At 31.9% G+C, this 25336-nt stretch overlaps 1 protein-coding gene across 4 annotated transcripts in view; it reads right to left on the minus strand.

Moving 5' to 3' along the window:
- The window catches only part of LOC110029868 (small RNA degrading nuclease 5-like), a 63120-nt gene extending 41604 nt beyond the window's left edge, over positions 1–21516 (minus strand). For all 4 annotated transcript variants that reach the window (XM_020732345.1, XM_020732342.1, XM_020732343.1 and 1 more), the window contains exons 1-7: positions 21341–21516; positions 20615–20671; positions 20213–20278; positions 18782–18915; positions 18236–18345; positions 10576–10668; positions 10350–10420 (exon numbers count right to left, since the gene is read on the minus strand). In XM_020732345.1, coding sequence (XP_020588004.1) covers positions 10350–10420; positions 10576–10668; positions 18236–18345; positions 18782–18915; positions 20213–20278; positions 20615–20671; positions 21341–21442 — 633 coding nt within the window. In that variant the 5' untranslated portion in view covers positions 21443–21516. The remainder of the gene's footprint in view (positions 1–10349; positions 10421–10575; positions 10669–18235; positions 18346–18781; positions 18916–20212; positions 20279–20614; positions 20672–21340) is intronic.
- Between the last annotated feature and the right edge of the window lie 3820 nt (positions 21517–25336).

Below are 25336 nucleotides of genomic sequence, written 5' to 3' on the forward strand. Positions count from 1 at the left end.
TATATATATATATATATATATAGTATTTATTAAATACAATATACAAATTAATATATATAAATATTATTATTTAATTATTTCAAACAAAATAAGCAAAATAAGAAGGAATGTCGACTCGTTTATAAATTGAGCTTAAAAAAATTGTTAATATTCGTCATGTTTGTTTAACGAATGAATCGAACAAGACATATTTAACGAGATGAACACGTGATTTTCATGAACAACAAGCTTTTTGATAACCATAATAAATAGTGCTTTAGGATTATATGAATTAACAAAAGAATATTAATTGAAAAGAAATATGGATTGAAATCTCATGTGCTCTTGCTCTCTTTCACATCTCTATACATCTTTTCTTCCTCACTTCTTCCGCCTTGGGTTGTGCACAGACCCCCTATGACGCGGAGCGCTAAAAGATGCCCTTATAGCGGGGCGCTTCGATTCCGCGGGGGCCAGAAACCCAGCAAAGCTTCGCATGGACGAGAGCGGAGCAAAGGCGGGGCATATCGCGATCTCTCGCCAGGGCAGAAGGATGTGCGAAAGCAGAAGGGTGGGATTGCAAACCTTCGCGATCCTGGAAGTTGATGCTCAAGTCTGCTGCTCCCGTCTTCACTTCGGAAGTTTTTTTTTGGATTCTTCTTACCCCTTCCTTGGGTGTAGAAGTTTCCTTTGTACAGTGAGAATCTATAAATTGTTGTCCTCTGTGTATAGGAGTCAATCTTTGCTAAGTTTGTTTTCACATTTCTTGAGGGAAGTCTTTTTCCCTTTGGTAAGGTTGTATCCGAGGAGGTGGTGGTGCTCCAGCTATATCCTACTATGATGTGCTAGTGCTCCGACCGTATCCTACTCCGAGGTGGTGATGTATCTTCCCTTTTCATCTTCCCTAACTCTTCTCCACTCACCCTAGTTGTCGGCTAGCTGTCAGTTCCTTCGTTCGTTGTTTTCCCTCACCAACCGCACTCTCATGGCCTTTCCCATTGCTGCCTCAAGCTTGTCGTCAACCCTCCTAAAGTGCTAGTGAGTTTTCCTAGTTGTTGTCCAACCTTCCAAGCTTGCTACTTCACCTTCCAACCTACCTCCTAGCCGCCTAGCAGACCTTCTTGCCACCCTAACAAGCTCCCCCCTCCTTCAGTTCACCTTCCAACCCCTACCAACCCTTCTTCTGCATTCACCCATGCTATCCGAAGCCGTCAGATCCACCCCGCAGACCTCCACCGCCCTTGAAATACACCTTAGAGGTGATTGTTTGTGTTGTTATTTTCTATTGAGTTGTGTTGTAACCCTATTTTTCCATTAATAAAAATTTGTTTTTGTGTTCTCACTATTTTTCCTACTAGTTCTGGCATCACCCTAAACTCATAATCAACATCAAAGTATCATTCCATTGTGTTCATGCAAGTTGCATAATAAAAAGAAACATTCGTTCCCTTATATATAACATGGCATCGGAACAAAAAAATATTGAAGGTATGTGAAAGTAAAAATGAAAAGATTTCCTTCTAAGTAAGAAGCCTTCGTCCTCCATCTCCACAACAATCTTTCACTTTCTATTTGCCAAAAATGGTGCCCTCCAATGGTTAAACTCTTCTCCAAATTGTTACCTGAAGCTAAAAGAAAATCATGAAAGCTGAACCACAAAAAAAAAATTGTGCAACCTAGTTGTTTCACTTATTTATCCAATCTAACAAATGTAGCACTAAATAAATTTTAGATAACTTCCTAACATAATGATCTATTATTCCTCCAAATTTCAAAGAACTTTGAAATTATTTGACCTCTCTACAAATCAAAACAATCTCAAGCTCATGTGATAAATTATAGACCAAATCCACAAGGCCCGCTTCCCTCCTTCCCGCACCCCCAATGCACATTACCCACTAAGCAAGCCACTGAGTTTGGTAAGATTTCTTGCATGATCTATTTCAAAGACTTAAATGGATCTCCACGTTCTTAAATTATAACTCCCATATCCTACCATCAAAATCAATATTTCACATTTATTCCTAATAAATCTACTGCATATTTAACTTTCATCTCTAGCACTAAATCATCATCACCAACAACAACAAGCCTTTATCCCACTAAGTGGGGTCGGTTGCATGTATCATTTTTCTCCATTGCATCTCTAGCACTAGATCAAATCAAAAAAAATATTCCCTAATTTCACCAAGTTTCCTTTAGGTAAACTTTCTTAACTTGAAAAAATCATGCTTAAACCCTATATTAGAGCAAACATACAAAATTTCCTTCTAAAAGCAACAATTTTCGCAAACTGCTCTAATAACCATCGTGTTATAGTGCTTGTCATAGTACAAGCCAAAAACAATTCTTGCAAGGGATGGTTGAATTAGCATGACTTAAATCAAAACTCTCACAAAATCATACATGATTCTTGAACTACAACATATTCCCTTTGTAATAACTGAAATTTTATTAATAAAAATAATAACAAAAAAATCAAATTTGTGGGATTGAATAACCGTCTCAACACTTTCACTTAAGAAGGCTCACTTGTTTTGGAATCATAGAAGAATCGAGAGAGGGGTGAGAGAGAGAGAGAGAGAGAGAGAGAGAGTAGAGGGATGAAGAGTGGGAGAATGTGAGAAGTAAAACTTTGTGCGTGCCCTAGCAGATCGATAGAGAAAGAAGAAGGGAAAAGAAGAAAGAAAAGGGAGGGAAGAAGTCACCACCAACGTGTGTGGGAGGCTTCGACCCTTACATAGTTGAAAGAGGAAACCTTAACCGATTGTATAGGAATAACTGCGGTTTTGAGCAGAAGCCTCACGTGTAGGGCTGTGAAATTGGCTTGAAGATCATTAATCGATCAAAAATTGATTTGAATTTTGACTCGGATCGAAAAAAATGAGTCAAGCTACGAGCTAAACTATGGATCGAAATTTTTCGAGCCCGTTTTGAGCTTGACCGCAGCTCTGCTCGAAATCGGCTCGTGAACAACCCAAGTAATGTTAAGACTGTGAATTTAGCAAATTTAGCTGGAAGATCGTTAGTCACTCGAAAATTGATTTGAATTTTGACTAGGATCAAGATCAGATCAAAATAAATAAGTCGAGTTACGAGTCAAAATTTTGGATCAAATTTTTTTCGAGCTGATTTTGAGCCGACCACAGTTCAGCTCGAAATTGGATCGTTAACAGCCCTACTCACGTGCAATGTCACTATCGTGTCAAACCCTAGCTGAAGGAAGACAAAAGAGGGGGCAAGGGAGGGAGATCTCGGGTTGCAATAGGAGCTCGAGCCCTAGTGTGTCGGAAGAGATCTTCATGTGAAAGAAGGGGAAGAAAGTATGCGACTCTGTCTAGAGGAGAAGCAAACCAAGCGCTCGAAGGAAAAAGTATAGGGAGGTATCGTGCGGGTGCGGGTTAAGGCAGTCGACCGAGCCTTAATGCAAATGCATTGAGAATTTAATTAAGTCGTTTAATAAATTTTATACAAATATATATGTGAGCGTGTGTTTATTTCATTAAAGTTAATAGAATGTATAATTAAATCAATACTAGAGATATAAAATTTTAGCTTGTAGGGAGAAGTAGGTGAAGTGTGTGAGCTACGATAGAAGGGAGATCGACCCGAGCAAATTTCGGTAAGAGTGAGTATTTTAGTTATAAAAAAGGTTTTCTTAAATTAATTAAGATGTTATTAAATAGACATTAATGAATTTTAAATCAATTAAAGGTGCAACGAGTGTTAATTGAAAAATAAGAAAAGGATAATTCAAGGAAAAGAAATACATTCAGACTTCAGGTGAGTAATTACTTTCTTATATGTATGAAATTGATGTTTTATTAAATAAAGATTTACATTATTGCTTCAAATACCTGTTTTTATAATTATATGCATGTTGTAAGTTAAAATAATTATTGAAATGAACGAAACGAGATGATAGAAAGTAAAAAAATTCCTCGGTGACTTTAAAAAGACGTAATTAAAGGAAATGAAATTTAAAGGCTTACATTTTTGCATCAAATACCTGCTTTTATAATTATATGCATGTTGTAACTTAAAAGAATTATTTAAATGAATGAAAGGAAATGATAGAAAAGAAAAATGATTCCCTAATAACTTTAAAAGGAGGTAATTAAAGGAAATGAAATTTAAAGGCTTACATCATTCAGGATTACTCTCATAAGATATTGGAAGTGGATACTATGTTCCTGAGTACAAAAAAAAAATTTGAATGGTAAAGGAGAATGTTCAGGTGCAAAATTTTGATGGTACCTACGGGTACAAACTTTTAAAGGTACCTATAGGCACAATTTTTAGGATACCTTAGGGTATGACGGTAATCCTAATATGACTTCTTAAAATACTAAAAAAAATTAAATACTTAAATGGAATTAAGAATGATTAAATCAAAAATGAAAGCTTATAATTTTTTTATCAATAAATTGCATTTCTTAGGATATTAATGCATAGCATTTGCATATTAAATTAATGCATAAAGAAACTGTAATTACTAAGTGGTGTAACTTATTCTTGAAAATTAATAATTGCTTTCAAAAAAATATGACTGACAAACAAGAGACATCTTATAAGAGGCTACAGTTAATAGGTAGTATATTGTGTATTATGATTGTAGTTATATTGTTTATCTAAACAGTGATAATTGTTGTATGTTGATTTGAGATATTTAACTTACAAACTACATAGTTATTTTTTGATGATTTGATTGTTTATATAGTGCACATTGTGGTTCCTTAGTGACTCTTTGATAAAATTAGAAGATGTGATAATTGTTAAAAGTAAATAAAATGATAATTGCACCATCCGATCGTATAATCCTGTGTTGATTAATTGAAAGCCCTAGGTCAATTCAAGACATCCTTACATTGACATCACTCAACAACGGAATGATGCATATGAATCATTTTATCCACCAAATAACTATGTTATCTCATATCATAATAATGGCTAAGTTGATTGATACTACCCTCCTCCATACGATAAATTATCCCAACTCGACATATACCTAACCAAATCAGAGTAACTATAATTATGAACATCATTACAAATCATACCATTCTTGTCCATATATTGAAAAGAAGAATAACTTTCTTCAAAATGTTAAATTTGATGTCGTGATATGTAAGCTCAATGGTTGATTGTGGTAATGATGAATATAACTCCACTAGATTTTTAGTCCCAAAACATATACCAACTCTACTTTATACTATTATTGCCATCTCTTAGCCTAATATTAGTCCAGTTAACAGCTACCACATTTTTGTTGAAGCGTCCAAACCAGTCGATATTTCCTAGGCTTATGCCAATAGTCCTTCAGTTTATTGTTAATAATCATGACCTCCACCTTCCAACTCTTTTGGAGAAAATTCTATTATGAAATCAAAATACAACTATTCACTCAGTGTTCTAATCAACATGAAAATCAATTACAAATCATTGTCCTCATGGCCTCTTGTAATGTTCTAATTGTGTTTCCTAATGTGAATTGAGTCGAGATTCAATGAATGAACTAAAATGGAAATTCATATTTATATGCTAGTTTTAAAATAAAAAAAACTCACGGGCATATTTTATTGAAATAGAAAGGATACGTAAAGATTGTATGAGAGGGCCCAATAGAGGCACCCTACCCATACGATACCAAGTACAGTAATACCCCAACAGAAAGATACAGATAGACTCAATAAAAATGTAAAACAAATTTAAAACATGCAGAAAAGAAAAAGCTAGGGACGAGCCAGTTTCGTCCCGCCTCTTCCTCTAGTTTTAGGAGCGGAGTCAGATAACAAACTTTGAAGAGTCGTTTCATTGTCAAGAGTAACCAAAGTATCATCCATTAAGTTTCCAAGTTGGAGTGTGCCCTCAGTCTTCTTCTTCCGCCGAAAAGTGTAAACCTGTCGTTCTTCATCTGAAGATTAGCTCATGTGATCCTCGGTCTGATTAGATATTAGAACGGCGGTAGAAGAAAGGGCAATCGTTGCCACAACTTTAGGTTCCCCATTTATTTATCACCTCAAAAGATTAATACACACATTTTCTATGAAATCATTGGACTCCGGGCATGAATATCAAAGGTCTCTATGTTTTATTTTGTCAATATATACTGTTGTTATCTCTTCATGATCATGTTTTACTAAATGTAAAAAAGGCAATCTCTTTGGAACAAAAATGTACAAAATAACCATATTTTGTGACCACAAAGATGGCGATTTAGATATCTGTTTAAATGCCTTTTAACCTGTGCTTGCAAGTTCACAGATTGCAATTATTTTCATTCTCACTGAAAATTATTCCCTCCAAATCACTAACACAAACCAAAATAATCAGAAAATTCTTCAATGGTCTCGTTATAGTTTAATGAATTATACCAGAAAATTCCTCAACGGTCTCGCATATACCAGGACAAACAAGATATGGGATGTATTAAGTCCTCTCTTCCGGAAAATTAACCATAACTCTCCGGCCTCCAAGCTAGATTTGATGAATAAAAGGGAGTCGAGATAGATGTTACATATTACTTCAATGCATATACGCAGAAATGAGAAGATTTAAATGTGTTCATCCACGCAGAATGGCAATGTCCTAAAAATGCTGGAAAATACAGAAATCGAGTTGAAGAAAAATATGTATATGTTTTCTTGACGGGCATAGATTTAATTTTAATGAAGTCAAGCAAAAACTTCTTGGAATCAAATTACTCCGAGTGAGTAATAAAATTTGTGTTTTGAGTTCAAAAAGAAGCAGCCCAAAAATAGGTTATAATGGATGAATCGAAATCATAGCAGCCACAAATATTTGCCTTAACTGCAAACAGTTAAAAACCTCCTAACAAGCCTAAGAAAAATATTCCTTTAATTTTTGCAAGAAACACATCATTCCTAAAATCATTGCTAGAAAACAAATTGTAAGCAACAAAAATTAATCAAAAACATGAAAATCATGGCTTTGAACACCAAATCTCGATCCAAGACTCCAATCCACTTTTGGACCCAATGCAGCAGGATCCTCAACGGGCAGTCACTTATTTCTCACCCAAGAACAAATAGAACAACAATACAAGCTTTTGACATGACCTCAGAAAATCACCACTAGTTTGTCACAAGCATAAAATGATAATTTCTGTTCAGCACAGAGTAGATGCAATCCTAGTACAGGACCCTGGATAATTGACTCTAGAGCCACAGACTCTATAATTAGTAGTGAATTCTATTCCTATACCCTTGCTTACGAAATGTAATTATTAAAAATGAATGGATCTCTATCAATAAAAGCAATAAATGGTATTGTTTAAGTCAATCCATAAATTAAATTAAAATATATTTTGCATTTTCTAAATTTGACGTGCAACCTTCTTTCCAATAATAAGCTAACAAAAGATTTAAAATGTGGTGCTCACTTCTAATGTCTACTAGCAAGTCTTAGAATCCAACAAATATGGATCAGCAAGGCAAGAGAAAGTGAGGGCCATGGTTATTTCGTGAGGAAACTAAATTGATTAAACAAGCTTAAGGTATTATGCCATTGTAGACTTGGTCATCCAAGCTTTTCATATTTACAAACTTTATTCCCTTCATTATTTCAAAATGGAGATTCCCTTCAGAGTGAAATTTGCCAACTTCCCAAACAAATTCATTTCATTTTATTTCCAAACAATACAAGCCAAGGCCCCTCTCATTTCAAAACCAAGTATAAAAATAATTCATCATATTTATTACCATTCACGTCCAAGTTTTTTTTTTTTTTTGTATCTTTTGAAAGAGAAATTTCAAACCAATCAAGTCTTCAAAAAGACAAATACTAAGACAATATTTCGCTTCCACTTTAGAGTCCCTTTTTACAGAAAATAGAATTATGCCTCAAAGTTCATGCATGATAATACCATAAAAAATAAGATTGTTCAAAGAAAAAATCATCACCTCCTAAAATTCGCTACAGCTAACATGTTTACTAATAATATACCAAAATACCTCTCGACCACACTGTTCATGCTGCCTATTATTTGATAAATAGAATGCCTACTGGGGTTCTCAACCACACAAAATTAATCTCTAGAGCACCCTTAAAAGTCTTTGGTTGTATTTCATTTATTCACATATATGACAAGAAAGAAGTGGCTTAGGTCTCAAAGTTCGAAAAATGATCCTCACTAGAAGCGTGCAAATATTATATCTCTATAAATGTAACCATTTTTAAAAACCAACCATCTTTACCCAAAAATTATTTCAAAGGGAGAGCTGGTGATTAAAACAAGTTTTGGGACATTACTCAACCTATGTCCAATCTACATGTCTTACAATATTAATAATAAACAAACTAGTACACCTGAAGCACTGCTTAAATGTAAAATCGAGTGAATCATAAAACAAGGAATTATAAAAAGGGAAAACTTGCAACTTCAATCCCTTGAGCTTCATTTTTATTCCAGATGGCCAAAAACTCAAAAAGTAAAGCATATTAAGGACTTCTAGCAAAATTATAAACCTAAATTTATCTCAAGTGCTCAAACACTTGACCTACAATATCTTATTGGTTGCAAGTGGGCCTTCAGTGACAAATAGAAGCCAAATGGCTCAGTACAAGTCAAATTAGTCAATTGAGCATTAACAAAGAAAAGACAGACAAAAAAATCTTTTCTCGGACCTATGGAGAAGTCGCTACTCTAAATATTGCTCGAGTTCTATTATCTTTGACAGGAATCAAGGATTTGAAACATCAATAACTTGATGTAAAGAGTACCTTCTTGAACGAGAAGTTACAAGAAAGAAGTTGATGTGGAATTACCACCATTATATGGTGAGGTTGAAGTTCATGGTAAAATATGTGAGTTCAGAAAATCCTTATATGGGCTCAAATCATCCCCTCGTGCCTGGTTAAACAAATTCACAAATACAACTTGATTGCAAGGGCGCCAGCAAGCTCAATCTAACCATGCTCTATTATATAAACGCATAAAAGGTAAAATCACTTCGCTCATGATTTATAGATGACATCATTGAACTGGAGCTGGGCAATAAAACCCTTTAACCACAATTTGCGGCAAACAATTTATGATCATTGAGGCTTTTCCTTAGTATAAATATGAGAAAGAATATAAGAGGTATTTTAATTTCTCAAAGAAATGTGTTATAAACCTAAAAGAAACTTGAATGCTGAGATGTAAATTATTAGATACTCCAATAAATTTAATTTGAGGTAAATTAAAATTTTGGCACATATATCAACGTCAGTACCAAAGAATGATTAGAAACCTCCTATGTATTTTCAATACCTGACCTGAAATTTCCTTTGGATTTAATGTAATGAAAGCTAGTACTCTCCCTATGAAGAAAACATTAAAGTTCTACGCCAAAATTTGAGTTGCCTTAAAGGAACTCTATGAAAATGACTATGTTTTCAAAAAAAAATGGAAAAAAAAAGATATTAAGTACTAGGTCATAGTAAATGATGGAAGAACAACAACCAGTTATTACACTTTTGTAAGAGAAAAAGGAGCAAGAAATAGATAGTTGTAGCTAGGAGTAGTGATGAAGTAGAATTCAAAGTTCAAGCGAATAGGATATATAAATTGCTTCGGTTAAAAATACTACCAAGTAATCCAAAAACTACAGGAAGCAAAATCATGAAAATCAATAATGACAAATAGGTTGTTATTGTTATTTCTCAAAACCTTATTCACCATGACAAAACAAAGTATATTTTTTCTTGCATATTATAAATAAAATGAAGAGCATTGAATAAAAAACATGGTAATTGAAGTCTCCTCTTCATTTCCACAACCCGTATGGGATGTGTTCCCTCCCTTCCTCTCTCCTAAAATTATGAACCATACCTTTCATACTCCTTTCCCTCTCAGGCTGTAGAGCCAAACACTCACATTACATCATCACCAAAAAAACTTTTGGATTTGTCTCGGTCAGCATCACATATTTGACTAGCAAGGAACATTTTTTAATCCTCCCAAGAGGTCTGGAGTTTCTCTACTAACAATTCCCTAAGCTAGAAACTAAAGAGGAGAAATATAGAAGGATTATGAAGGACTGACAAGAAAGGCTTGCTTGTTACCACATGTATTTGGTTTGGATTCACCTAAACAGAGATACTGTGGGTTTTTTTTTTTTTTTTTTTTTTTTTTTGTTTTTCTTTGGTGTTCGAAATTTGGGTTAAGCAAGAGTGATAATGAAGGTTTCAACACTGAATAAATTAATCAAAAATAATTCGGTGCTACATAGCAGAAAAATAGCAATTAAAAAAAAATCAAATCCCGGTTTAAATATTAATTATCAACTGTTTCATTTCTTCAAAGCTACAAAACTCAATAAAACAATAAAACTGTAACAACCTCAACTTTGTTTGCAGTTAATTCTTACCATCTCACAGTCAAGAGACAGGATATCATAAGGAGATGTACCAGCAGGAGCAGGAACAGTGGGGACAAAATCTACATCAAAGAAAAGATTACAAAAAGTCTGAACGAAATTGTGATAGTTTGTAAACTTTGTTTTTTATTAGTAAGAAGGGTTCACCCAGCTTTTCATTAAAAAAAAAATCTCTGAACAAGTTTAGTACTACCAACAAAATAAAGATTTGAATCACCTGGCTTACTGAAGCAATAACCATTGTCCTCCAACTCCTTCTTCGAAAGGGTGAAATATAAATACGGAAATGGTGAATCCTTTTGAGCCTTTTCTGCACAAGAACTACAATCTCAACAATTTAGGGCTCTAAATAACATTAAGTTGGATCACATACGTTTATTATTTTATACTTTTTATTTTAAATTTATTTACGTTTTGATTTGAAACAAAACATAAGATTTAATTAAGATAAGATTATTTTTAAAATACACTCAAAACACCTAAAAGTTATTTTTACTATTTTCAAAAACATGTTAATTTATTTTTAGAAATAAAAAATACTAATATGTAAAAAATATACTAAACAAAAATGTTTCTAAAAATAAAAGGAAAAATAAAAACAAAAACAAAAAGAACAAAATTGATCCCAAACAATCCCTTAGTAAATTGCTATCACCATGGGAAACATTGTAGGGAAGCTTTCTACTTCCAAAATTTGTCTCTAGAAGCTTATGAAGGTTTTAGAAAAGCCCTTTTGGTGAAAAAACACTTGAAAATCTGGTAACTACAAACTTGAAAGTTAGTAATGAAAATTCCTGCTTATGTATTAGCCTGCTATAGTTTGATAAGCTAGTTGATTTTTAATCGGTAATGCAGCAAGTGGGTATTAGGCATTGTGGCCAAGTTTTGATCATGAGTGTGTGCAACCCATTAAGTAGATTGAAGTCGAACTCTTAAACATCGAGGCGCTTTTTGGAATAATGGTGGAATGTCATTAGAAACTCCAAAACTAAGTGTGCTCGTCTTGGAGCACTCCTAGGATGGTAACCTCCTGGGAAGTTAAACCAACTGAGCAACACCGTGAGCCAATAGGCCAAAGAGGACAATACCTTGATAGGTGAAAGTTTGGGTTGTCACAAATGGCAACAGAGCCTTACACTAACCGAAAGATGGGAACTAAATTTCATAAATAAAAAGGTGTCATGTCATAAGAGCCACCACTTGAACCTTAGATGGGACAAAATGCTATATGGTGGTAGCCATCTCTTGAATCTGTAGGGACCACCTCTAGAGTCTTACCTGCCTAGTGGATGATTATTGGTATAGAGCACTAATGAGGTTGTAAGATGCTTAAGTGGGGGTGATTGTGAAACCTATTAATAAGTAGATTGAAGTCAAACACGTAAACATATTTTGATGTAACGGTGGAATTTCAGTAGAAACTCCAAAGTTAAGCATGCTCGTCTTGGAGCACTCCTAAGATGGGTGACCTCCTAGGAAGTTACACCAACTAGGCAAAATCGTGGGGCCACCAGGCCAAAGTAAACAAAACCTTGATGGGTGAGAGTTCGGGTTGTCACAGAGTGAAACTAGACAATGGCTACACAAGATTAGAAAAAAAGGAAGATTTACATCAAACCACTCAATTTTTATGTATTTATATATCTACACACAAACTTCAATTTTTACATATATATATATATATATATACCACCTTACCTGTACATGAAAAGATATAATTCATTTTTTAAAAGTTAAAAGTGATGCTTTTGATGTGATATGGAAATTTTAGACGGTCTAAAAGGAAAAAAAATAAACTTTACATGTTAGCTAATCGGGTGGTATGTATGTAAATGTCCCTAGAAAAAATTAACAGGTAGATTATGTAATACAACAAATGGATGATGAGAGAGAAAAGTTTAATCATGCTATAGACATTTCAGCAAAGTAGCAACAATATACCATAGCAGAATATAGCGCTGATTCACGTTCTTAAATGTAGTGATCTAAAGATATACACATAAAGATGTATTTGAGGTAACACTGGCTACAGGAAAGACCAGCTTTGCTTCAGAAAATTTAGAGATAGCCTGCAAGGACGTAAAGAACTCCAAAATTTTGAAAAGATATACTAGAAATTTCTCCCACAAAAAAAATTATAACCGTTTTATGAACATCCCAATAACATTTTATGAAATTCTCCTGTTTCAATCATTTAGATACATGCATGTATATATAAATAAATAAGCATAATAGCAAGAATTACCGAAAGGACTACTGTAAACATTTTCTTAAAATGTTTGATTAAATTTCATTTTAAATCATGTGATTAATACCGTAACAAGTAAATGGTGCTGCTGTAGTGAATTTCGGATTCAAAAATGATATTAAATTAGATTCTATTATTATTATTTATATATTAATTATAACTATGCATTATACTTAGCCAAATTCCATCCTTATCCATTTCACTACGACCTATCCCGTAACAGCACTTGTAGTCGAAAAAGAAGATAAAAGGAGAAGCTCAGGTAAGGGAAAACAGAGCAGGAAATAGAGAAGAACATAAAAAAAGAGAAGGGAAGAAGAACAGAAGAAGAGAACAAAAGAGAATGAAGAAGAAAAGAGAAGAACAAAAAAGAAAAGAAAGGAAAGATAAAAAGAGGAGAAGAAGAAGAAAGAATGGAGGAGAAAAGTGTCTCAGCTAAGGAAGCCAGAAAAGGAACAAAATGGGGGAGAAACAGGAAGAAAACAAAGAAAAAAGAAAAGGAAGAAAAAGAAAGTAAGAGGAATGTAAGGAGAGGGGGGGAAAAGGAAAAGGCTAGGCATTCAGTTAAAAGTCCGGTTTTGGCAGCTTAATGATGTGAATGAGGGGGGAAACTTTCAAGGTAAAATTTTTAATTGAATTTTATTTTATTTTGAGTTATTAATTTAGGAATGTATATTAAAATTGAAGAATCATTGTTTTAGATTGTGTACTACATAGCAAGATCTCGAGGATGTAGAAATAAGAAAAGTTGACCCAAACAAATTCTACAATTATAATAAAATACTTGATCTCTAAAGCAAGAAGCAATGATTTGTATGCCAAATTAGTATAAAAAAGCTTTATATTAGACATGTTATTACCAACTAATTTCATCAAAAACATGTATTTTTATGCAAACATCTATTTTATGATATCTATTCTAAAAGTTGGTATGAATGGTTCAACCTTGAATTGAGAAGCGAATAATATATGGTTAGCCGATGAGCTATGTGACGACCTATGTTATGAATGTGCTAAACCCTATACGTACTACTTGGCATTTTTAGGACTATGAACAAAAATAAACTTAAAATAAATAATTAAATAATGCATTTTATTTATTTACAAAAATTTAGATTTATTGCTTATGATCGTTTTATACTTGCGTGAATGTTGAAGCTCGACATACTATAAAATTTATGCACTTGAATAACCATGTTCATAATAAAAAATGCTTATGTTAATTTAGAAGACCAGCATACCTTTTTTTCTTTCTTTACATTTTGAAGCCAGAAGTAAAATTATTTAATCCATTGAGCTTTTAACTCACCAAATATTATATTAATTATTTTTCATACATGAGAAAGGAACGAGTGGGACCATAATCAAGTGACCTAATTGACCTTACTTTAGAAGTTAAAAATACAGCTTTGAATGAAATAAAAAAGAATGTTTGTACTGTGAAAATAACTTCTACACGCATAATTCTTTTTACAAAAGTTCTTAAGAGTTCCTGTGTTGATACCTCTAACCAAAATGGGGTTTTTAAAATGAAAAATAAACCTATCTTAGAGGTAGCTATATCACTAATAATCTCTGCAAATGTTTTCAAGTATTTTTTGGAAGTTGTTGTCCTAATAGATATTAATCTCATCAATAAAATGCTCTCAAGGGAATTTAAATTTCAAAACCATCTCTATTCATTTCCTATGAGAAAAAACATTTTGTTTCCCCCTACAAGATTCATAGAATGTTCAATCTTCATTCACATTCATTCTCAGCACCAAAGTAAATTAGACTTAGATCTATCAACAGTATCGATACTCCCGAAATAAAAAAGGTTATAGATAATATTCTTCAATCATTCAAAAAACTAACAATTCAATGAATATAGCCTCCTTAAACACCGACCTTATTACTCCAAACCAACAATTCAAAGCAAGAAAACTCAACAACAAGAATTTTAAATTTGTAACTTATTTCATCATTCATCATCATCTCTCACCCAACCAATCAATAATGAACATTTCTCATTACCAATTGTTCAACCTACTAGAACACTGACAGAATTTCAAACACCCTCATCAACTTAACAATATAACCAACCTTCAAAAGCATCACTACAGCTTCAAACTTCATCATCACCTCACCAATACACCCAAGCTATGAAGAATGAGGTTGGTTATATTGCCATAGAGCATTGCAGGTCTCACCACCATTTTATAAAATTTTTCTTTCAGTGTAAGTGGTACATTTCTATCACACAATAGGTTGATGCATTCCTCAACATCAACCAACCAACTTGAATTCTACTAATAACATACCCATCTACATCACCATCATTTTGAAAACTAGACTCAATATATTTAAAATGTTCACACTTTTTAATGATTTGATCACCTATAGTTACAACAATAATGCTAGAGCTACAACTACAAAAATTACATTCCATGCAATCAGTTTTAGATCTACTCCAAAGAAGGCCTTTAGACTCCAATATAGACCTCCATAATTCAAGTTTTTTTCTGAACAATTTCTCTAGTCTTATCCACAAGAAGGATATCATTAGCGAAAAGCATACACCAAGGTACATCCTCCTGTAAATGTCCATTAAGAGCATCCACAACCAAAGCAAGAAGATATGGGCTTAATGTCAATCACTGATGCAATCCTATTAAAATAGGAAAATACTAGGTCAATCCTCCTTCCGTTGGAACACAAGTAACAACTCTAGTATACATATCTTTAATGACTGGAATATAAGCCATATCAACATATTTCTTCTCTAAAACTCTCCAAAAGACTTATCCTGGAACCTTATCGTAAGTTTTTTTTCTAAATCAATAAAAATCATATGTAGATCCTCCTTATTCTCTCTATACTTCTCCAACAAACCTCAATAAATGTATAGCTTCCATGGTAGACCTGTCCGACATAAATCTAAATAGATTTTGAGAAATTTTTGTATCGCATCTCACCCTATGTTCTCAATTACTCTCTCCCATAATTTTAAAGTATGACATATCAGTTTAATTCCAACATAATTTGCACTTGTGCATCCCCTTCACTTTTAAAAATAAGAATTAAAATACTTTTTTTCTCCACCGATGATTTTAAAGAGTTTAGTTAAGTTGAAAATCTTCCAAATCTCCTAAATATTTCCAAGCTTCAACATGAAAAACTTTCAAATCTCCTAAATATTTCCACGCTTCAATAGGGATATCATCAGGTCTTACCGATTTTTCACCCTTGATTTTCTTTAAAGCCTCCTAAACAACTTTTTTACTAATGCAACTGTAAAAATAAAACATATTATTATTAACGATATTAAGATCACTAAGGTCGATCGTATTATCATAAACTTTAATTAAAAAGTTTATCAAAATAGCTCAACCATTTATGTTGAATATCTTCCTCTAAAAAAAACACATTTTGATTTTCATATTTAATACATTTTAAGTGAATTAAATTTTTATAGTTTTTACTCTTTGTTTGGCTAGTTTATACATATTTTTCACCCTTTTTAGTATTTAATCCATTAAGAAGATCACTAAAAGCAGAATTTTTAGTATCACAAATTGATCTCTTAGACGCCCTATGAGACCACCTTATATTTTCCCCAATTCTCTAAGCTTTTACATTTAAACTAATTTTTATAACACAGCTTCGTAAATTTTATCTTTTCTTGCACATTATTATTCCACCACAAATTATTTTATTTATATTTTTTTTTCATTTTGATTCTCTAAATACATTATATTTTTTTTTTCATTTTGATTCTCTAAATACATCTTTTGCCCTTAATAGTGCTTGTTAATTTATCCCACATAGAATTCACTTCTTCATGAACATTCCAAATCTTGAAATTTTGAAGCTTAGTCATAAAAATAATTTTATTTGTCTTTTAAGTGTCCCCATTTAATTCTATAAAAATATTTTCTTGTATTATTTATCTTGCAACTCTGTCTTAAAATCCAAAATTAATAATCGATGTTTAGTACTTAAAATCCAAAATTAAAATCTGTCTTAAAATGACCTTAAAATTTTGCACCCTCGATGAACTTTTTTTCTCATAAAAAATAATCAATTTGTGTTTTATTTGATTAATTCTTATAAGTAATAATAAGCACTATCTTTTTTACTAAATAAAGTATTAGCAATAATAAAATCATATGCTACAGCAAAATCTAATACGGTTTTAACTTCATTAATCAGCCACAATGAATTTTTATAAATCTTCCACCACTCTACCAACATGTCCATATAAATCTCCTCCAATAAATTTTTTTTCTTCAAGAGGTAACATTTGTATTAATTCTTCTAGGACATTCTAGAATTTTTCTTTTGAACTTATATCTAAGCCTATTTGAGAAGCATAAGCACTTATAACATAAAAATCTTCGTATCAACAATAATCTTAAGCGGTATAATTATATCTTCAATTCTAATATTTTTTATAACATTATCTTTCAAACTCTTATTTATAATTACACCTACACCATTTCTAGTGTATCTCCTACCTGAATACTAAAGTTTAAAACCTATACTATCAATTTCTTTAATCTTCTCTCCGACTCATTTAGTTTCTTGAATACATAAGATATTTATCTTCCTATGAACCATAATATCAACTAATTTCATTACTTTACGTATGAGTGTGTCTGTGTTCTAAGATCATATCATAATATTAGTTTCATAGACTAATTTTTTTACATGCATCCGTCTGTAATGTGGGAACTTTTGCTTATTTGACACCACACCCGTGCACCGGTATAGCTGCCCTGCACACTTTTCACTGTATTCAAATCATACAACGCGTCATTTCTAGGGGACGCCCTAGTATTTACAAAAAAATTTAAATGACTCGTCATGATTTTTCGATAAATTTTACCTAACATAACCCTCCAATTTTCGCATCTGGGGCTTGGAACCCAACAATGATGATGCAATTTTATGTAACTAAATATCTTTAAAAAAAGACAATAGAATATAAATTAAATTCAGTCGAAGGAGAGAAAGATGGGTGAAAGGGAATTCAAGAATCAAGACAACAAAAAGATAAAAAAAGCAACAAATTCGTTGAGTGATTGCTTTTAGCCTCCAAATTGGGGATCAGAAGTTCAAATCATGCAAAAATATCATGAAAGAAAAAATTAAAAAAAAAAACTAGCAGAATTTTTACTTTGAAACAGAAAAGGTGTCCTGTGCAAATAAACAGTCCAAAAAAAGCACCACAAAAACAATCAATTTTCATAGGAAATCATATCAATTTATGGAATAAAAAAATTATGGGGAGATTAAAACTAGGCATAAAATTCAAATCGAAAGAATAAAGATAACTTTCTGGTTCCACCTTCTGTAATCCTTTTGAATGAGCAAGACCACAAAAAATCGAGACAAATGGAGATAGAGACGACAAGATGACCCACTTGTCCAAGATATACATAAATACAGAAAAATGATTCAAGAAAAAAAGATAAAAACTATATCATAAAAAAATTACATATGGCCTACTTGCTAATAAAAGTTTAACAACACAATGGAAGATTGATCTTCACAACATTGACAATGAAGTGAAAGCTAAAGTAATTGGAATCATTATGTTACCAGCAAAAAGTTATATCAGAGGCCCTTATGCTATAACACTGACCTTGTGTAACTATGTTGGCTGCCTCTGGTTCGGAATCATTCTGCTCTCGCTTTCGTTTCACTTTGCATGTCAAAAGTGCATCAACGGTTTGGATATCATCAGCCATGCAACTATCATTCACCGATCATTAAAAACTGTTTAAAGAAAATAATGGCAGAAATGCTATATTTGGGATGCATTTCAGGATCTTTCATTTATCATACAATAAAGGAAGATTCACAGGCATAACAGTTAATCGTTATGTATTTACATATATAACACCTAAACTTCAATTTTTACATATATGCCACCTTATCTATGCATGAAAGGGTAAATTTAAATTTTTAAAAGTTAAAATAGTGGTATTTTTATGTGATAAGAATGATTGGGTGGTGTAAATGTAAAAATCAAAGTTTATGTGTTAGATATGTAAATACATAGGAATTAGGTGGTACGAATTATGTAAAAGCCCTACAATAAAATGGTAGGGGGCTCAATTTTGGAAATCAAAACATGAACAAAGTAAAAAATTCTGAAAAAAATATACTATGAGTTTCATCTGTATACCTGAGAGATAAAACAGGCTTTGGAATGCCACAGCAATCTGTGAGACCTCTAAAAATCTTGGAATGTGACATATAAAGTGCAGCATCTAAGCCTGGAACATGGAGCAGGACAACTTTCCGTATAAGTGGCTTGTTCTGCAAAAATTAAAGGTGACATCAGACTATAATCATGGAAGAGAAAACATCGTACAGAGTACGCATTCACCACAAACATTATTATCATTACTGTATATCCCTTATCAGAAATATTTAGAGTAGACTTCATAAATCTTCCTCCTCCGCTCTTTTTCTTTTCAAGTGCTATATTGCAACAAGTGGTTTTAGCTTATTTCACGTGAGTTTTTTGCACAACTTCTAAATATATTATTTTGCCTATACTCAGACAAGCATGCATGCATATAAATCAGCAATTTTGTGTAAAAATATATAAGGAAATCATGCAAAATAGAAGATGAAAGTAGGGTTGACATAAGCATATTTGGATGTGGACATACAGAAGAGTTCTTGTGTCCACGAGACAGAATTTCATTCACTAGTTGGATGATAAAAAAGAAGAATTGATAAATGCATATATAAAAGAGATGATATTTTTGTTAGGTAGCAAGAAAAGAGAATAAAATAAAAATCTATAGGCAATGATCCTTCAGATCGAATTCAAATAATATAGCAAATGAAGCAAAATCATCAACATAAAACAAAAAGAAGATTTACATGCCAAAAAATTCTTTCTATTTAGATATCTAGCACACAACTTTTTCTATTTACTTATATGACACTCAAATCTCTAAATCACATAAAAATTATCACTAATATTAACTTAATTGATGTGAAACACGTATACGCTTTGAAATAATATATAAGAAAATAAAGAATTAGGAGCTAGATATATAAATACAAAAGAATTTTGTAAAAAAGAATTTTGTAGCATATAAATGTAAATCCCCTAGACATATAATGTTTAGGTCATGTAATTTTACAACTAAGTTTTCCTAAGTTCCATAAAAAATCCACAATTTCATATGTAAAGTTTACTCCAATGTAAAAAATGAAGCCCGTTCATATCAAGCACTAAATTTAAAAGGAATTTAAAGTTTACTCCATAAGTTAAACTTCATCGCTCGCTTACAAAAACTAAAATTATTTCACCACTTTCAATCCATTTTGAGACGGGAGGTTGCCATTTAGTTATCCATCCATAAAGAACATTTCATCAAGGTCAATAAAATCATGACAACACTAAACATGAGATAAATGTAGACTAATAGATGAACACAAGCGGACATGATGATTAGTTTTTTAAAGTAGAAAAATGGTTTCAACATATTGAAATAAAAGTCAAAAAAAGAAAGGTAAATATCTTAATACATTCCATCACAATATGAAAACCCTCCAAGCTACAACATAGTAAATGGTGAAAATGAGGAAGCCACACCTTGACAAAAACCCAAGTTGGCATCACACCTTCACCAAGAACCCAAGTAACAAGTCCCTGAATGTCCTGTTTCAAAAAGGCAAAACAATATGGGAATTTTACATACTTAGCATACAATTATTATTTATTTAGATATCTCGCGTCTAAATTTTCATATTTACAAACATAGCACTTTGATGCTTTAAACCAATGCATGAAAAGGTGTATTTCACTTTTAAAAAGCGGTAAGTGCCATTTTTTATGTGAAATTAAAGATTTGAGTGATATGTGTGTAAATATGAAATTTTAGGTGTGAGATATGAAAATAAGAATTGTGTGCTATGTTTGTAAATTCCCTAAAGCCTAATCAGATGTTTAGATACCACAGCATACTAAAGCCATTCTATTAGATAAAAAATTTACCTGGAGGCTAATTGATGAAGACTTTGAAGAAGATTTCCAAAAAACCTCAGCCATTGCCTAAAAAAATTTGTTGCAAATACTACTGTCAAATAAATGCACTTCGAAGCCATTCAAATATTTCACTAAGTAAAAAAGAAGGCCATTTTTTATACAAAAAAAGCGAGTTATGATGAATAAATAAGGAACTAAAATCTCATGCTACTCCAGTAAAGATAAAAGAGTTTATAACATTCACATGACTAACATTAACAATGCTTATAGCGTTAAACATCTTTAGGAAATGGCCACGAGCAAAACAATTAAATAGATTATGAATATAAACTCTGCAGCAAAAATTGCAGCCATTATTCTTAAATAGTTTAAGATCCTCATGATTTATCTGCAGCTCACTGATAAGGTCATTTATCCAGTGGGTGCTTCGTTCCTAATCATAACCAGCGGTCAGAGAACATTTATCCAGAGTTTCACTCAATGAGGAATTCCCATTTAACATTATCTGAATCCACTTCCCTCAGTTTCATCGCTATCAGAATACATTATATTGCAGCTAACACGACCCGAACATTTCACAAAACCAAAATTCAGGTAGATGATAATTGGATCGTCAAAAAAAAGCTAAGAGAACGAGGAAAAACCAATCCTAGATTTGCAAAAAAAAAACAGTGACGAAACTTCTGAAACCCGGAGATCTGGAAACGAAGACGAGAGGAAAGAAAGGAGACTTACATCTGGACCGTATATGTCGAAAAAGGCAGGGTTTTTGCCCGCCTCCTTCTCCGCGGCAGGGTTTTCAAAGGCTTTACTCGAAGGTGGCCTCATGCCATCCATGTTAATGGCGACGAGTCGATGACGACGGCAAAAACAAATGCCCTTGAGCGGAGAAAAATTTGCGTACGTGAGAAGCACGCAGCCCTGCCTAATGCTTTATTCACTTTATAGTGCTCTGACCTCCATGAAAATTAAATATAATTTAGCTTACAAATAAATTTCACACTTTTATCTATAGGTCGTATATATCTTACATAAAAATTATATATATGTTAAAGGTGACATAAAGTGAATATAATGCTGATATAACGTAAATATAATTTACATTATCTACGCAGTGTAGCGTGCATCTTATGTATGTAAATTTTTTTTCCTTTAAACGAGCCAATGAGGGTTTGCATAATTAGAATTAGAAAATAGCCAAAATAATAATTATTATGAAACCGTTTGAAATCAAATTTAAAAGTTGAACTTCGCCGAAAAAATATTGCATCTAGCTTCTCTTTAGGATAATATTTTCTATGTTTCATACTATGACTAGAGTTCTCTTTGAGGAATTTTTCTTTTATTATTTCTAAAAAATTTTATGTTATAAAATTATTTTTTAAAAAACTAGAGTTCTCTTGGATGAATTGTTCTTTTATTATTTCTAAAAAGTTTTATGTTATAAAACTATTTTTTTAAAAACTTGGAGGCTCCTAGAAAACTATGATTAGATTTTTTCAAAATAAAATAAACTTATAATAATTGCCATAATTTTTAAAAGCAATTTTTTCTACAGCAACTTCACAATTATTTTTTCAAACAACTGCAACTGCCGCAAACAAATCCTAAATTTGATTAAGATTTAATCAAGTAAAATCCAAACAATTGAATTAACTTGTAAACATTTTTGGATTATTTTTTTTTATTTTACTTTATTTGATTTTAATTATATTCTGATGCACGTAAAATGCATTATGTCTCAATCAAAAATTTATTTTAAACCCTATGACCCATTAATTAAAGATTATGGTTGTATCTATAAAAATTAAAAATTTAAGCCTTGCGCAATAATCTAAAATTTATTATTTTAAAAATAAAATTTAATAGACATTCATAATGTTAGCCTATAGAATTATGAGGGTTAGTGGTTGAGTTCCATGTTTTAAAAATAGGGGAATTTATATACATAGCACCCAATTCTTATGCATTTACTTATCTTACACCAAAACTTAGATTTTTACATTCAAAGCATCCTAGCTATGGAAAAAGTGAAATCCACCTTTTCATACATCTTTTCAAACATAAGAAAAGATACATGGCTTGTAAAAATTAGATTTTGGGTGCTAGATAAGTAATTGTACAAGGATTGGGTGCTATATATGTAAATTTCTGGTAAAAATAATGAAAATATTTAAATTATTTTAAATACTTCTGAAAATAATTTGATTTGCTCGTAAATAAACAAAAAAATAAAATATTAATAGATTATATTTAAAATATAAAACAAAAATTATGTCTAATAAGCCTTAAAGTTAAGTTAGGCATTTGAAAATGTAGTTGTCATAATATTATGGTGCAGTAAAATTTATGAGAACTCTTATGGATGGGTTTCTTATTTTCTTTTCTTGAGGAAGAAATCAAGCAATAGTTTTGTTGCGGTGATTGCATTCAGTTCTTGTTACAAAAAAAAAATGTTTTCACCATAAAATTGTTTGAAAAATAAAGTAGTAAAAAAAAATTGCACAGAGTTATCTTAAGAAATTATTAGGATTAATTTAAATTATATATTTTTTAGAAAACAAAGTTTTAAATAATAATATACATTTCTTTATTTATTTATAATAAATATTTTTTAATGGATTGACGATTGTAGGAAAGTCAATCAACTTAATCACATTGTGTTGGTGCCATGAGGGGCATGCTCTTACTTGCAATGGACCTGAAGAAGGTTCAAAGAAGTGTTATGATGGCTAAACTAAAAGGTACATGTGTGTTTCATCGCATCTCAGGTTTACAAGCCCAGAGGATTGGCAACCAAAAATCAGCTCTGAAAGATATGAAGTCAACCAAGTTGATCACATCATAATGGTGTCATGTGGGGCGTGCTCAAACTTCTGATGCATCAAGCATAACTTTCTTCGGTGTACGATATAATAAGTTGAGAAGATACTTAGTCTAAGGAGTTGATCTCTTGAACCAACCCCGATTGGTCTAAGATAAATCAATCCGGTATCATCATATCGGTGCCTTGTGAGGAGTACTGCAATTTCTGACGGACTGAAAGAAGTTCAAACTGGATTTGTTGTGCATTGTGCTTGAGTTAGCATTTTGTTTTTATTGGATTGATTTTTTAAATTTTGGTTTTGTGAAATGTTGTTCCATTTTTTAACAACAGTAAATTTTTAGTTATATTAAGATGTAGGAAACCGCATGGAGCATTATACCTCGTCCAAATAGTGAATGGGGTAGTCTAAGGATAACATCTTGAGGATACAAAAAAAATTTATGTTTGAAAATAATTAGATTTTGTTAAAGCTTTCTTGATATTGTCATGTTTTTTATTGATTTTGATAGTTATATTTTTTATTGTCTTAGTTTTGAACGTTTTGACTTTGATTGTTTTGATTTTGACTGTTGCATTTTGGTGGTTGTGCTTTTAATTGTTTTGATTTTGATTGTTGTGTTTTTAGCTAATTTTATGAATTCTTGTTTGGAAAAAAGTTGATTGTTTTGATTTTTTTTTTTTTTTTGTTTGTTTGTTTGTGTTGTTGGCTTGATTTGATTCATTTGAAGGATTTTTCTTGAACACTTTATGATGGAAAATACAAGGACTCACATCCAACATGGGTGAGCAGAATGATTAGATCAAGTTAGAAAGCATAGGAACTCTTACAAAACTTGAGAGCTAATCAAAGAATAATTTGATTTTATTATATTGAATATATTAGGGTGGAAAGCACGAAGACTCACACCCAACCTAAAAGGTGAACAGGGTGACTAGATTAAGCTAGAAAGCACAAAGACTCACATCCAACTTGAGAGCTAATCAAAGGGAAAGGCAAGTCATGGGGACATTATGGTTAACCCAAAGGAGATTGATTTGATTAATGTTTGGTTTGAAAAATTTTTGCTTGAAAGTTTTGTTTGGGAATGAGATTGTTTTTCTTTGAAAATTTTATTGTTTTTGTTTGAAAGTTGATTTATCAATAAGTTTGAGTTTTTCTAGTTATAGTGGGTATAGGACACCATATGGGACTTACACCTTACCCAATAACAACCAAACTGAAAGTTTATTAATTTTAAGTTTTATCTTTTAGTTGAGTTTTAGACCCATTGTCCATTTCAAAACTTATGATTCCGCTTAATTTCAATTAAATTGAGAGAGAGTTAACGTTTAAGATTTAATTAAGTTCAACTTGAGAGTTCAAGTTTTCTTCAGAGATTGAAAGACTCAATGATCGTTAAACTTCGTTAAATCCCAAAAGCAAATTTTTTAAAATGGCATGTCATCCCGTCGAGGACCCAAAAATAAATCATTAAGATTTTCTTTCATGAACAGACCCAGTGTTAATCGAATAAAAATAATGAGTTGTGCTTTTAATTTTACTTTAATAAGACTGAAGCCAAGCATCATTATTTTTCAAATTTTATATTTTAGTATATTTATATTTCTAAACCCTGAAAGTTTGTTTAAAACCTTTCAAAGATTATAAAGTAGAATACTGGTAACAAACCTTATAACAAAAGATATTGAGACATTATTCAATCCTTTTAGAGAAGTGCAACTCAATGATTCAACTTGTGGCCCGCTGATACTTGAAAATCAATATTGTTAAGGCCCAAAAGGTATAACCCTATAATTTTAAATTCATTTTTAGTTCAACACGCAAAAGACTTCTCATTCTCCAACAACAATGACTATCCTTGAGTGAGAATCATGTGTTCGATCTCGAAGCATAAACATCAAAG

The sequence above is a fragment of the Phalaenopsis equestris genome, unplaced genomic scaffold (genome assembly GCF_001263595.1).
Source record: "Phalaenopsis equestris unplaced genomic scaffold, ASM126359v1 Scaffold000609, whole genome shotgun sequence".
NCBI classification, from domain to species: domain Eukaryota; kingdom Viridiplantae; phylum Streptophyta; class Magnoliopsida; order Asparagales; family Orchidaceae; genus Phalaenopsis; species Phalaenopsis equestris.